General features: G+C 46.3%; 1 protein-coding gene across 3 annotated transcripts in view; it reads left to right on the forward strand.

Annotated features, from left to right (window-relative positions):
• LOC310874869 (myosin phosphatase Rho interacting protein) overlaps window positions 1-15,039 on the forward strand; it is a 39,707-nt gene that overhangs the window by 12,346 nt on the left and 12,322 nt on the right. For all 3 annotated transcript variants that reach the window (XM_083787784.1, XM_083787785.1, XM_083787786.1), the window contains exons 4-14: window positions 1,056-1,207; window positions 1,718-1,802; window positions 2,497-2,671; window positions 3,320-3,821; window positions 6,741-6,867; window positions 7,999-8,097; window positions 12,587-12,643; window positions 13,307-13,375; window positions 13,482-13,571; window positions 13,689-13,798; window positions 14,263-14,848. In XM_083787784.1, coding sequence (XP_083643910.1) covers window positions 1,056-1,207; window positions 1,718-1,802; window positions 2,497-2,671; window positions 3,320-3,821; window positions 6,741-6,867; window positions 7,999-8,097; window positions 12,587-12,643; window positions 13,307-13,375; window positions 13,482-13,571; window positions 13,689-13,798; window positions 14,263-14,848 — 2,052 coding nt within the window. The remainder of the gene's footprint in view (window positions 1-1,055; window positions 1,208-1,717; window positions 1,803-2,496; window positions 2,672-3,319; window positions 3,822-6,740; window positions 6,868-7,998; window positions 8,098-12,586; window positions 12,644-13,306; window positions 13,376-13,481; window positions 13,572-13,688; window positions 13,799-14,262; window positions 14,849-15,039) is intronic.

A 15,039-nucleotide genomic window follows, 5' to 3' on the forward strand; every position in this document is an offset into this window, starting at 1 on the left:
CAGGTATAAATAACAATGAGATCATTGTTATTTCTCCCCCCCCACCCCCACCTGAAACAAAACGTGGTTGCTGTGTATTGTCGAGGGCTCTTCGGACAAGGTTTTGGTTCCACAGATTGCAACATATGACCAAGGAATATATGGAACAGATTGGCATTAATGATTTTATTGGAACATATTGTTCAGCATAGTAAATCCATCAAACGGGGTGGATTACTATCATATGGTCAGTCTACTCTAGGCAATGTAGGCATGCTCTTTGTCTTTATCTCTCAGCTGGTGTACAAAACACAGATGTAGGCACACAGCCTAACACACACACGCACACACATGTACACTCACGTGTACACACACACGCACACTCAACGTACACTCACGCGTGCACACACACACAGTCCTGTCATCCCCTCTTCACACAGAAGGTTCTGCAGGTGATTGTTGTACTGTTCTTTCTGCTTTGGCAATGTAAACGTATGTTTTCTCATGCCAATAAAGCCCTTTGAATTGAATTGAATTGAAAGAAAGGCTTTCCCCAGTTGTTGCCATGGTGACCTGTAGATAACAGTGGAGTGACCTTACAGTAGAGAGGCTGATAGCCCTGATGTGTCCCCTGGGAAAGAATGGTGAAGGAGAAATTAAGTTTAGTCCTGGGCTTGCTGCAGGCTTTGCTGTGGAGCACGGCTAACGTTACACTAAACCCAGAAATGGCTGAAAACACGGCCTCTAAATGGCTAGTGTGAAGTAACGCGGTGCCGATTAACTGTAGAATCGTCATTGACCAATCGCACGCCTAGCCCAGGGCTTGAACTAAGTAAGCTCTGTGTCTGCATACAATCTGGGGAGCACCTCCTAACTAAGCCACTTTTCTCCTTCAACTTGGTTTTGAATCGTCATGGAATGATATCTGTGTTTACATTTCTGCGGCCGTCCTGATGCGTGGCAACGGAGCACTGGTGGTGAGTGCCTCCGCCACCTCTCTGAGGATAAAACCGTGAGGCGTGTACGAATAAAGTTGGTACTATTTTAACGTGCTGTTGTTTCCCCCCCCCCCCCAGCCAAGCACGCTGCCTCAGGGCACGGTGAACATGAACCTTTGTACCGATGTCATCGACGCCGAGCCCAAGACGGGCCAGAAGAATGCTCTCTGCATCATCACCCCAGAACAGGAATACTTCATTAGAGGAGAGAATAAAGAGATTATCAATGGGTACGTTTATTGTATGCGTGACGTGTGTGTGTTTGTGTATGCTGGTATGATGAAGTCATGAATGAGTCAGCAGTTGTGTTTTGTTTTTCTACATTCTAGTGTTTACTTTCTTGCATGTGGGACAGGAACCGCTTTTGGTGTTTTAAGCATTGTTATACTTTAGCTATTGAAATACAGGCTTGTAGATCTGCTATTTTTGAAAAATCGTGACAATGTGGCGCAAATCTTTGAATACATGCTTTCACAGAGAGTTTTTAACAAAAATCTTTGCTTCTGGGAGGTCCCTGAAACAACATATTTTCAGATGGGGGTCCGATTACATATTATTTCTGGGGTCCTTGACATGAAATAGTTTCAGAACCACTGACGTAGAAACACAGGTTTTTCAAAGAAAACTGTCAGGATTTAGAAGACATTTGTAGAATCTGGTCTGTCCTGAATGGGTTAATGTGGTTCTTTGCAGAGCCAGAGAACAATGTAATGCTATTCACATTGCATGTGTGTCTTTAGGTGGAGTGAACAGCTGGTCGTGTACCCCAGGACCAATAAGCAGAACCAGAAGAAGAAGCGCAAGGTGGAGCCCACTACCTCCCAGGTAACCTTCAGTACACCGTGAACCATACACAAAATAATCCATCCATCCATCTTCAACCGCTTATCCGTAGTCGGGTCGCCGGGGCAACCGCTCCACCAGAGTGCTCCAGACTTCCCTCTCCAGAGCAGCATTAGTGACTTCCTCCTGGGGGATTCCGAGATGTTCCAAGGCCAGTGAGTCGATGTGTTTCCTCCAACTGCGCCTTGGTCTGCCCCGGGGTCTCCTCCCAGTGGGACACAATAATACACAAAATACATTAGTTAATAGAAACACAACCAATGTCTGGAAGAGCACTGTGGGTTCACTATCAGGAAGCTTATATTCTCCAATTAAATTAGACTATTTTAATTATTTCTACTTTTAAGTGACAATATTTATGAGGGGCGCTAGTCCCTCCGATGTTTGGCTTTCAGGAATGACGTCATGGGCTTTCATGCCCCCCCAAAAAAACAACAAAAACAAAACCGGACCCCACTTGTGATGTCACGAGTGGGGCCTATGCTTAGCTTGAGAGTGTTTGCGTAAACCGTAAACACAAACATTGAAGACAAAAGTGTGGACGCAAATTGTGATTGGTCGATGTGATTGGGTGGGAGATGTTCCATTGGTTGAGAATGAGATGATGTATGATGACGTATGATTATAAGAGCGCCGCTCACTTAACACGGGTGTGATTTTGTTTGTTGTTGTTCAGGAGCCGGGTCCAGCCAAGGTTGCGGTGACGGGCTCGGGTATCCCTGAAGCAGAGAAGGTTCCAGACTCTAGCTCCATCATCTGGCAGGAGGAGCTGAGCCAGAGGGAGGCTGAAGGGGCTGCGGTGTGGTCTGCTGCTGACCTGCCTCCGCTGGGATCTCCAGTTCCCCCTGCTGGTAGGGAGGAATCGGATAATGACTCGCCCACAGAGTTTTGTGCAGAAAAGAGCTAGTCACCACTCACACTCCAGCATGGCAGTGTTGCAGTGAATATGGTGACCTACAGAAATTTGTGATAATCGTGTTGGACATCACATAATGTCAGTGTCCGAACGCAAGTCATTGCCGGTTTGTTTATTAGCGGAGTTCAACCTACCTGTATTTAGGACCACGTATTTAAAGACCTTCATGTAAATTGTGTGAAGTCCACAAAGTGGTCACGCATATCGGCAGCTCACCAATTTCACCGTAACACCACCGCGACGGAGTAACCGAGTGTGAGTGAGCGAGTGCAGCCGAGATGTTGGGTATTGGAATTTTAAGCTTAACCCATTTTGGGCAGGAACCCCTTTTGGTGTTAGCATTATGCTTTGCTTTAGCTATTGAAAAATAGCAGATCTACAAGCTCAGAGCTTGTAGGTCTGCTATTTTTGAAAAATCGAAGAACGGCTGACATAGAAACGTGGCTTTTTCAGAAAACTGTCAGGATGTAGAAAACATTTTTAGAATCTGATCTCAGGTCAGAATGGGTTAAATCAATTTCATAATAATCGCACATCTGTGTTGCCTGTGTAGAGTGACTTCCTGTGTCCTCCATGTGTTTAGCTGACTCCACCTCCGTGGGGGGCCGCGGCTCGGACGGCGGCTCCGTGAACGGCGACGAAACGGTGGACCGGGCGTTCGCCCCCGCCCCACCCCTCCTCCTCCACGGCCCCATGGCGGCGCCCCACCGCGACCTGCTCTCCCCCACGGGCTCCTGCTCCAGCCTGGGCGGCGGCGGTTTGCCGCGCTGCGTCTCCCCGGCGCCCAGCGACCCCTTCCCCTCCGGCGGCTCGCTGCTCTCCAACGGCTCGCACATCAGCGGCTCGGTCAGCTCGCTGGACTCGGACGCCAGCAGCGGCAGCACCGTGACCAGCACCGACAGCCACCCGGCGGGGGCCGCGCACCACCCCCGGGGGGCGGCCCACCACGGCGGCCACCATGACGCCGCCGCCGCGCGCTCCTCCAGGCGCCTGGAGGCCGAGGCCAGGAAGGCGGAGAAGAGGAGCCGGCTGAGGAGCCCCGAGAGGCAGGAGGAGAGGGAGGCCGTGCTCAGTCCCGAGAGGAGGTCAGTACTGTGGGTCTGCCCAGTGGTGGTGGAAAAAGTACTTGCATGTTTCACTTAAGTTGGAAAAAAAGATATGACAGCCATACACAATACACATTACATTTATATTGTACTTATTTTGTCATTTATATATCATATCAAATGGGCTATAATGTTTTTTTTCGAGCATTAGTACAAGGCAATATCAATGAATTGCAGAAAAGGGGGTAAAATAAGTTGTTGTTGCTCAACAAAATCAAAAAGTACTCGTATCGGTGCTCGGTATCAGCGATACTCCCAAGAAAACGGTATCGGAGTATCTCTAGTCTAGTCAGTATTGTATCACTTGTCTTTCCCATTCCTCCAGTAATCAAGGTTCAAGGTGTAAGGGTATTTTCATATACGCATACAATACAGCCGGTGGCAACATTGTTTTTATACAGTAAGTGAAAAAGAAGCGTTCTTTAGCCCTCTGTGGAACAGGGCCTGGTCATGCCCGAGTGCAGAGCTATTGAAGATAATATCCAGCCTGACTAAAACCACTGCTGTCCTCTTCCAGGTAAAGCAGTTATTAATCAACCGCCGGTTTAGCCTCAGCTTGGTGAACCAGGTTAGCAAGGCAGCCCTTCTTGGAATGCCGGCTTCCCTGCTGTCTGGAGACAGTGGAGCACTAGGCTTTTTATCCATTTAAAGGCATGCACTCACATAGACAGTCCTGTGACGCACTTAACCGACATACTTGACCACTTTTGATGCACACTCAGAACCGGTGTATTTTCCATGGGGTGGAAGAAAAACGCCGTATTTGGTGATTAGGGGAGACGAGAGACGCAGACTGAGATTTGAGAGCCTCTGCTTTGGATATTCCTGTGTGTGTATTTCTTGGACCATATTTGTTACAACTAATTGTATTTTGCCAGTTTTCATTTTTTTTAATTTCTTTTGGGTGGGGGGAGGGGGAGGGGGGGGTCAGCGCTTATATTCTGTGTAAGCACACACTGTATAAACATACTGGCTTTGTACTTTTCCATTCAGCAATCTGCCCCTCAGCCCCTGGGCGCTGTTCTTGGAAAGGTCACAGGTCATACACACACCAGTGAAGGCAGCATTTCAAACGAAACAAGTGGGGGAGGGAGGGGTCATCTTTTTCCTCCCCGAGCCCGCTTCCTGCTCCATTCCCTACATCCAAGCCCCGGCCTGAAAGGAAAGGGAGGAGATGGGAGGGGAAAATAGAAAGAATGTACACAGTTGGCCTCGCAGACAGATAACTGGTCCATTTGGACTGTTTTTCTGATTTTAGAGGCAACAGACTTCTTGTTCACATGGCGGCCATTTTGGTCTTACATCATAAGAGATGAGTATGATGTAACAGCAAAAATGACAGCTGTGTGAATATGGTTAATTAGCCAATGAGATCATGTGACTGAAATGCCCCTTAGCCGTCCTCTTCCTTCGCTCTCCCATGTTGCCTTTTAAGGAGGTCAGCTATTGCTGAGGAATCCCCAAATAAGGGCAGCATAAAAAAGAAGAGTAATTTAATATTTCCCACTGCTTCCTTCTCTCTCTCTCTCTCTCTCACTCACTCACTCACTCACTCACTCACTCACTCACTCACTCACTCACTCACTCACTCACTCACACTCACTCACACACACACACACACAGTCGAATTCTATTCCACTGGCTTTTTAACAAAGGCTGTATGTGTGGGAATGTGTCAAAGCCAGCAGTGTACCATTTCATTTGTTGGAGCTATGTTTATGCAAGTCTGCAGATAAAGCACAGATTAAGGTACTACTATCTCATCCGTGATCTTAAAGTCCGGCTGCCCCCTTCTAATATTTGACCGTCGCACTGACCTTGCCATAGGATATGTCCTTGATGTACCCAAGCTGCCCATAAACGGACTTTTCCGATGTCTGTCAGAATCAGCTTCATTGTCACATCACAGGTTTACAGAAGTAAAGAAGTGGGTGAAATGTGATGCACAAAACCGAATTTAACCCACTTCCTTACTTGCATATTACAATGTATGTACAATTTTCCTTTGTATATACAGTATCTCGAGCTTCATACTTAGAGTAAGTTGACGAATGGACAGTGTGGAAGTACAGTGTGTGAAGTTGATCAGATGAACGGTTTCTCCATACCTGGCCCGCTCCGACACGGGCGTGCGTTCCCAACAACGGCCTGCCACAAACCGGCTTGGTTTGCACTAGTATTATAAACTGTATGACGTGTGGAACTCTTGTTCCATCTTGCGTGTTTTTTTTACTTTTGTTGTGGTCACTCTGCCATAACCCATTCTGGGCGGGAAGTTGGGAACCCCTTTTGGTGTTTTAAGCATTATGTTGTCCTTTAGCTGTTGAAAAATAGCAGATCTACAAGCTCATGAACTTGTAGGTATGCTATTTTTGAAAAATCGTGAACACGTGACGCAAATCCAACGTTTTTAACTCAAATCTTTGCTTCTGGTGTGGTCCCTGGAACAACATATTTTCAGATGGGGGGGGTCGGCATCCAAATTACATATAATCTTGGGGGTCCTTGACATGAAAATGTTTGAGGACGACTGACATAGAAACATGGGTTTTTCAGAAAACCGTCAGGATTTAGAAGGCATTTGTAGAATCTTTTCTCAGGTCTAAATGGCTTAACTGCTGGCCTCTGTGTTTAACCGTGCGCTGTGGGTCTGTCTGTGTGTACCCTGGATCCAGTCGCTCTGTGTTTAACCGTGCGCTGTGGGTCTGTCTGTGTGTAATCCTGGACCCAGTCGCTCCGTGTTTAACCGTGCGCTGTGGGTCTGTCTGTGTGTACCCTGGATCCAGTCGCTCTGTGTTTAACCGTGCGCTGTGGATCTGTCTGTGTGTAATCCTGGACCCAGTCGCTCTGTGTTTAACCGTGCGCTGTGGGTCTGTCTGTGTGTAATCCTGGATCCAGTCGCTCCGGCGTGATCGAGAAGTTGGAGGCCCTGGAGCTGGAGAATGCCGAGAGGATGGAGGTGGAGGAAGCAGGGAGGGGTGGAGCCAGACAAGGCCGCAGTGAACACAGACGCTTCCACAGAGAGGTAATACCGTGTGTGTGTGTGTGTGTGTGTGTGTGTGTGTGTGTGTGTGTGTGTGTGTGTGTGTGTGTGTGTGTGTGTGTGTGTGTGTGTGTGTGTGTGTGTGTGTGTGTGTGTGTGTGTGTGTGTGTGTGTGTGCGCACACACTAACAGTGCCAGCATTGTGCAGCAGTTTACAATGGATGTGTGGTAAGGACTTGTAAACAGTGGGTTTTTTTTAAACGACATCACATGGCAGAAAAGAACGCAGACCTGAGCTTAGCTTTTGGACCCACGAGCTTGTGTTGTGGTGTTCCTCTCTTTCCAGCAGAGCACCCTGCCCCCCCCCAGCCCCCTTTTTCTGTCCTGCCTTTGTTTTGGTTGGAGGTCATAGGTCAGGAGCGTGTGCTGTATTCATTTCCAGTTTCCATTCTGTTTGGGGATTCCCCTGGCGATGGCGCTTCCCTTTCCCACCCTGGCCTGCTGCACTCGAGCTACAGTGGCTTAAACGCCCCCCTCCCCCCCTCGCCTTAGGAGAGAGAGAGATGCACAACATTGGGTCAGAAGTCAAAAACAGATTGAGAACTGCCACCAAAATGTTATGGGGAACCGATCTCACCAGCACTTTTTGTGTGTTTTTTTTTCTTTTTTTTTTTTTACCGCTCTGCGTTTGTCTCCAGATGAAAAATATAGGCCCAACACTTGTTCATTCTCACATAGGCTACTCTGTGCCCGTGTTCGACGAATTCTGTCCATCTCCACTGTTGCTGTCAAACATCCAGTCGCGCAGCACTCCCCCTTTTATATACACACATTGCGGTTAGAGCCGCCCTGTTTTGCTTCGCGCTATCAGCGAGCATTCTGTGTTATCATTCTCTCTGAGTTCAGCCTCAGAAAACATGCACGTTTGACGTGGGGGGGGCATTGGCTGTCATCATATTTACGTATGCACTGAGGGGCTGGTTTCGCACTTTCCCACCCTGACCCTGACCCACATTCCGTTACTTCCTGCTTTTCGGATTTCTCTGAAAAGCAGGACGTTTCCTGTATCTGTTATGATGATGAATCTGATTCCCACAGAAAGAACACGTATGATTAAAACGGAGAGCAAAGCAAGAAAAACATAACATGTTTGTGTGTGTGTTTTTTCTCCAGGAGCAGAAACATGGCCAGGGCCTGGACTTCCCCTCCACCCTCCCTCCACTGAGGAGAGCAAAGTCCCTGGACCGACGGACCAGTGAGTCTGTCATGACAGTAAGTCTCCCTTTTGAATATCAAGGTTTATCACAGTTCATGTGATCCTTTCAAATGTAACTAATGCAGACAGATCCTGCCGGTATTAACAGTGCCGGATTAACAGTGCCGGGATTCCTTTAAAAATAGAAGCTCGGGGTGCCGGGAAGATATGGACACTTTTATTCTGTAAGCCCCCCCCCCCCCCCCCCCCCCCCCCCACACACACACACTTCCGTTCCGGGAAAAAACGTAGACATATTTTTGCTTGCTTACCTCGCTAAGATTCCGATAATAATCACTGATTGTCCCTCGCGTTCAAATTTTTGAACGAGAGGCAGGTCAGAAGTCAGAAATGAAGAGCTTAGTATATCCATCTGATCAAAACCACGGAGAGCTAGGCATTCTTTCTGCCGTGGCAAACTAGGAAGTGACCGGGACCGAAGAGTATGGTGGCCTTGGAGGCAAAAAAAAGAAAGAAAGAAAGAAAATAATTCAGAATATTCTTCTCTCGTTTGATATAATTGAAAATGCGCTAGGATCCGTCGGTTGGATTGCCTATGACGTTCCCACACGTCGTACGGTCTGAATGTGTTAACACATTCACTCGTTCACTGCCGTCATTTGTCTAACCACGATCATGGGCTCTTTAGTTATGGATTGTGCAAATCTGTTTACATTGAGTCTTGGCGACAGTTTTCTTTTCTGATTTTATCTGTCTCCTAGCAACCTAGAGCGATTAATACATTGGCGAAAAGCGCAATCTAACGTAATCAATGAAAACTGAGATATATTATTGGCAGTGAAAGTGTGTGTGTAAAGGTAGGGTAAGTAGTGATTTGGTTAAAGTAAAGTTAAATTAATCATCTCTAAATTGTGATAGTACTCATTGCTATATATAATAGTGTTTGCGTTTACACATCACTTTTTTAAATATATACGAGTGGCCATAGCCGTCATCACAAATGTGATGAGGGCAGCACATTTGGGCACATTCGGCTATGGCCAAATTTAGCCCAAGGAGTGTTTTTCGTGCAAAACTAATGCTTGGAATGGGTTCAGAATCATGAAAACCCCCTAGTTTGACACGTCACATGCTAATTAAAGTATAATGAAATTTAGAACATTTTGCCATATTGGTGCCAATCATGGTGTTGGGTAGTAGTTCCCAGAGTTGAAGAGTTCACCTCCTTGAAAGTTGAAGAATCACCTCCTTGAAAGAAGGAGGTGATTTGATTACCTACCTATTTGTATGGCTAGTCTTTTCTATTTCTTGGTGACGAAAATATATTATAAGAAGATATAACAAGTAGAGAGAAAATGTATAAAATCATTCTCTAATGCCACCAAAATGTATTTTGAGCAGTTTCCACTGTACCAGCACATTACATTTTCTTTAACAACAAAGCCAGCCAACTTGTGTTGAAACGAAATTCACATTGGCCACGCGTGTGGTGATTAGATTACATCCCAAATCGTCCAGTTTGTGTTGCGTCCAGATTCCAGAAATCCCCCGACTTGATCACCTGACTCGATGAGGTGTCCATGTGACACTTCCTGGTGGGAAACTGGAGGACACTGTAAATCTGGCAACACACGATGAGAGCAAAGCATCTACTCGTCCAGAATAAACGGAGTAATCAACCAGTGATATTTGCTCAAGGTGTTTCTGTTTGCGTGCGTGTGTGTGTGTGTGTGTGTGTGTTAATGGGTGTAGACTGTGCTTTTTTGTATTAGACAATACCTCTGTTGTTCTCGTAAGCTGTGAAGAGTCTATGGTCAGATTCAATGCCAGGGTTGTTGCTGAGGGAGGTCATTGGGTTGCTCTGTTGTTGTTGGGTTGAAGGTAGGGCTGTAACTATCGATTTATGTCATTGGTGATTATTCTATCGATTTACTTTTCAGATTTTATTTTTTTTCATCTGCGTCGTAAATCAAATATTAGCACTATTGGCACTTTGGCTAGGGTGCAGTACTTGGTTCAGACTACTCGTTGGTCCGACAAACGACAACCTACCTCAAACCCTAACCATAACCGCAAGCACAGGAGCAGCGCATGTTCTAGCCCCGTGTGAAAGCCCCACTTTCTTGTATTTTCAAGATTCCCTTTTCAGTTTATTCTCCTGTGAGCCGGTACACGGCTACAAGGACTTTGGTGTACGTAATTACGCATCCTCGTGCATAACCAAATCAACATTAACATTTTTTGTTCTAGTGAAAATAGCTGATCTACTATCTCTGCTGTTGCAGCCCTAGTTGAAGGGCTAGTGAGGTTATCTAACGGATCAGAAAAGAACGGCACACATGAACCCATTTTGGGCAGGAACCCCTTTTGGTGTTTTAAGCATGATGTTATGCTTTAGCTGTTGAAAAATAGCAGATCTACAAGCTCATGAACTTGTAGGTCTGCTATTTTTGAAAATGTGGGGGGGTCCCTGGAACAACATATTTTCAAATGGGTGTCAGCGGCCAATTACATATATTTTTGTTGGATGTCCTTGACATGAAAATGTTTGAGAACCGCTGACATAGAAACATGGGTTTTTCAGAAAACTGTCATGATTTAGAACACATTTGTCTTCTAAATAGAAGTCGAACTTAGGTTAAAGATGGAGGAAGGTTTCAGTTGATCCAGACTTCATTCTTAAAGCAAAGCTGTCCCTTTCTATTTATGGCAGCTCTGCTTGGGCAGCTGTTTTATTGTTTTGCTGTTTTTATTTCTTAGCTTGGTTGGCGAAATTACCGCCTTACGTCTTTTTACCGTTTCTGTGTGCTACTAGTACTGATTCTGTTAATGATCAAAATCAACACATTCGGATGACGGAAGCAAAATTAGCTGGGCGACTGTTTAGCTTATGCATTATGTCTCCGTTGTGGGCCAGCTGATTTTTGTCACTAATGTAGATTCCAAGTGTCTTATCTGTGGCCTGAACCTACTGCAGAGTTCAGACTAATGCTAGTGTTTCTTTGGCCTAGGTGTGGTTGTGTGAGAGTGTGGCGCTATAGGGCAAGTCGTCCATGATGCAGGGTTCTCTACCTCACCTGTTCCAGGTTATCCTCCTGCTATCTCTTGTGTGCAGCCTTTTATCATCTTGGCGTGATTTTGGAGCACCCATTCTGCCGTGTGTGTGTGTGTGTGTGTGTGTGTGTGTGTGTGTGTGTGTGTGTGTGTGTGTGTTTGAAGACTTTGAGAGCGACAGAACAAAGTGTGTGTGTGTCACAACTTACCACTGCTTCCTGAGGGCACTGATCACATGTGTGTGTGCGCGTGTGTTTTGTCCCACTGTGTGGAATCACAGCAGACTACAACAAAACTGAACGCTGCAACCTCGGCTGTCGTAGTACAGAACAGCATCAAGCAGAAGTTGCCCCTGTCAAGTGGATCATGTCTAAAAAGATGATCATTATATCAACAACAAAACCTATTATAGATTTGTCCGAGCCATTGGTAGGGTCAACTTCTACCCTCCGCTGAGTGAGCATGTGTTTGTCTCTGCCGCTGCTGCTGCTGTTATTTTTGTTCACCCGTTTTGAAATGATGGCGGCGTGCGTGCAGCCTTTTGACTTGTGAAGTGTCGAAAGCTCAAATGTCTGCTATCGTTTTGGGCCAATTAATTTGTGCCCTGTTTGTTGTAACTTGTGTTTTATAATTGTGTCACAGCCACAGGTAAGTGAACCAAACTCATCGTGTACTTTATAAAGCCTATGTGGTCTTATGTTTCAGTGCCTACACGAGTTAAAATTCTGCAAAAAAATTGTCTTGCAAGTTGCATGGTGTCATATTGTTTTTAGTCTTAAAAGGACCATACCGCATGATGTGACTATGACTCAAGGTGTATAATACTCGACATTACTATACAGACCATTTTCCAAAACATACTGCACATGACATCGTTTGTGTCATTTTCACGGAGGTTATTGGATTCAGTTCATTTCAGTAAAGTTTTATAAATCAACTTCAAACTTTGAAGCTGTGGAAAATAAAGCTGTGCGCGGTTGTAAGCGCAGAGGTTACGCATCACGGCCACAACACACAAGTAAAAACGGCACTTCTGGCCTGGGCCGTGGCTCAGCGGTCCAGGCACCTTGGCTGGGAATCCAGTCTGGCAGTGTGCCGAGGGTTCGACTCCCGATCCCGACGGCCCCATCTCTCTCCCCATTTCCTGTCAGCCTACTTACTGTCTGTCCCTCCATAAAATATATAAAATAAAGGAGAAAGCCACAAAAAAACATACAAAAAAAACCCCGCACTTCTGCATACTCCAGTCCACATACAACTGCAGTCTATGAGTTGGCCACCCAAAGTTGTGCTGTTATAGATAGATGTGAAATAAAAAAATTAAGACATTAACAGATTTTCTTTTTAGTGTACGATATATTATATGGCTTATGATGAGAATACGTAGTATTGATGCTGCTATGGTCCTTTAAGAGAGGCTTTAATTTTCATTCAGATGAATACAGTGTCTCACTATCCCTTTTTTTCTCTCCCCCCCCCCCTCCCTTTTAGCCAGATTTGCTGAACTTCAAAAAGGGTTGGATGATGAAGTTGGACGAGCAAGGCCAGGTACTCTCAGAGCTTTACGTGTGGGAAGTGCTCCTTTTTTGGTCCATTCCACATCCTATGAGCGCTCCCTCCATCTGTCTCAGCCAATTGCAGCCATTGTGTTTCTTTCATACGATAAAATTATAAAATGCAATAATGTGTTGTAAAATACCCAATGTTTAACTGAAGTTCAAGTAGCTGTGTGACGTAATGCATTAACTTTCCGTCAGCAGTCATCAAAGAAGGGACTTGGTGGCTAGTTCAAACGACATCTAAAATGTCCACCCCGAGCACCTCAGAATGTCTGTGTACCATTATATGGCCTTTTACAGAGGTCCGGTCAGACTTTGATGTCAGAGCTTCAATAAGGACAGTTAAAAGAGCAAACTGGGGGCCCAAGGCCCTTTTGCACATGCATTTTACACAACATACGGACGGGGAGATGGTGTCGGGAGCTGCAAACGCTCCCGCATCTCGTAGCTGCTTTTACAGACCGAGGGAATGTTATGTTATACACGCAACGTGAACAAACTCTCATTTCTCTCAAGTATCTCGTCGGGTTTTTCATTACTCAAGTTGGCGGTTTTATGTTCTTCTGCATTGCAGTCTTTGCGCTGTGACACAATTCTGTCTTTGAACTCTGCGTAACATGCTTTTTTCTCTTTTCACCCCTCTCCGCTGCAGTGGAAAAAGTATTGGTTTGTGCTGACAGACCACAGCCTGCGATACTACAAGGACTCCATCGCTGAAGAGGTGACGCAGCTCATATTTTCTTTTTTTTCTCCATTGATCGTGCCAATAATGTTTCCTAATCTTGTCGATTGTTAAATGTCATGTTTTGACACGTTTGTGTCAAAAGGCTTCTGATCTGGATGGTGAGATTGACCTGTCTAGTTGCTACAATGTCACGGAGTACCAGGCGCAACGCAACTATGGTTTCCAAATACACGTGAGGGACAACTCCTTTCTCATATAATAAGACATTTTGTCGTTGTTTTAGCATGCCATAATGTTCGACCGTTGAGCCCTAATCTTATGTGTCTCATACCGAACTGTCAATGTTCAGACCCAGGAGGGCATGCACACTCTGTCGGCCATGACGGCAGGTATACGGAGGAACTGGATCCAGGCAGTCATGAAGAATGTGAGACCCTCCACCGCTCCTGATGTGGCTAGGTCAGTTTAACCATCTTAACCCATTTTGGGCGGAAACCCCTTTTGGTGTTTCAAGCATTCTGTTATACTTTAGCTATTGAAAAATAGCAGATCTACAAGCTTGTACTATTTTTTTTTTAATTGTAAAAATGCAGCACAAATCTTTGAATAGGTATATATTCTTTCAGAGCGAACGTTTTTTTTTAATTTCGACATCAGGCCTAAATGGGTTAATATCGCTTGGCAATGCTGTTTACAGCAGATTAAAGTCTTCATAAAAATTTGATCTCAGTGTTTCATTCGACGGCACCATATCGGATATGTATTAAAATAAATTTGCATAGCAGCAATAGTACAATTTGCGATTGGTGCTGAATTACATTACAGCCGTGAACACATTACAGCCGTGATGTTACGCATCATAACACCCTTCCTCGCAATGTTCCATTGTTTTTTTTTAATTGAAATGCTCTTGCTGCCCTCAGCTCGACCGAGGACAACAGTTCCTTCTCTCCACTGGAGGGCCTGGTCAGACCGGATGTCACCCAGGACTCTCCTTCCTCCGAGGTCTCGTCGACGGAGCGAGACCCCGCGGTGGGCGTCAAGAAGAGCCGGGCCCGAGAGCGAAGAAAGGAAGGCCGCTCGAAGACCTTCGACTGGGCAGAGTTCCGACCCATCGCCCAGGCTCTGGCCCACCAGCGGGCCCAGGAGGCCGAAGGCCTGCAGGCAGACCTCGGAGACCTCGACCGGGCTCGCAGGAGGGAGGAGAGGCGGAAGAGGTACGAGTCCGTGACCAGCACGAGTGCCGAGCCATCGGCCGCCGCCGCCGTCGAGGGAGGGAGGATGGACTGCGAGAGCGGAGGAGGAGGGGGCGACGGGCACACGGAGCTCGACGCGGGAGGTCCCGTGGCCGTGGAGACGCAGCAGCAGGTGGAGGAGGTGATCGAGCAGCACTGGCAGCAGGTCGAGAACACGCCCATACGGGACGAGAGGAGAGTTCCCCTGCCCGCGACTGTGCACACCAGAGAGGCGGCGGAGCTGGAGAAACTGTTGGAGAGTTACAAGAAAGGGGTACGTTTACACCGAGAGAGTGGCAGCATCTGTGGAAAGCGGGGAACAAGGCTCAGTCAATTTAAAACCCATTCAGGCCTGACGTCGAAATTTTTAATAAATGTTTTCTAAATCATGACAATTTTCTGAAAGATTTGAGGCACATTTTAACGATTTTTCAAAAACAGCGAGTGGCGTGCTATGAGCTTGTA

Source organism: Protomyctophum parallelum (genome assembly GCF_964188405.1).
Source record: "Protomyctophum parallelum genome assembly, chromosome: 17".
NCBI lineage: Eukaryota > Metazoa > Chordata > Actinopteri > Myctophiformes > Myctophidae > Protomyctophum > Protomyctophum parallelum.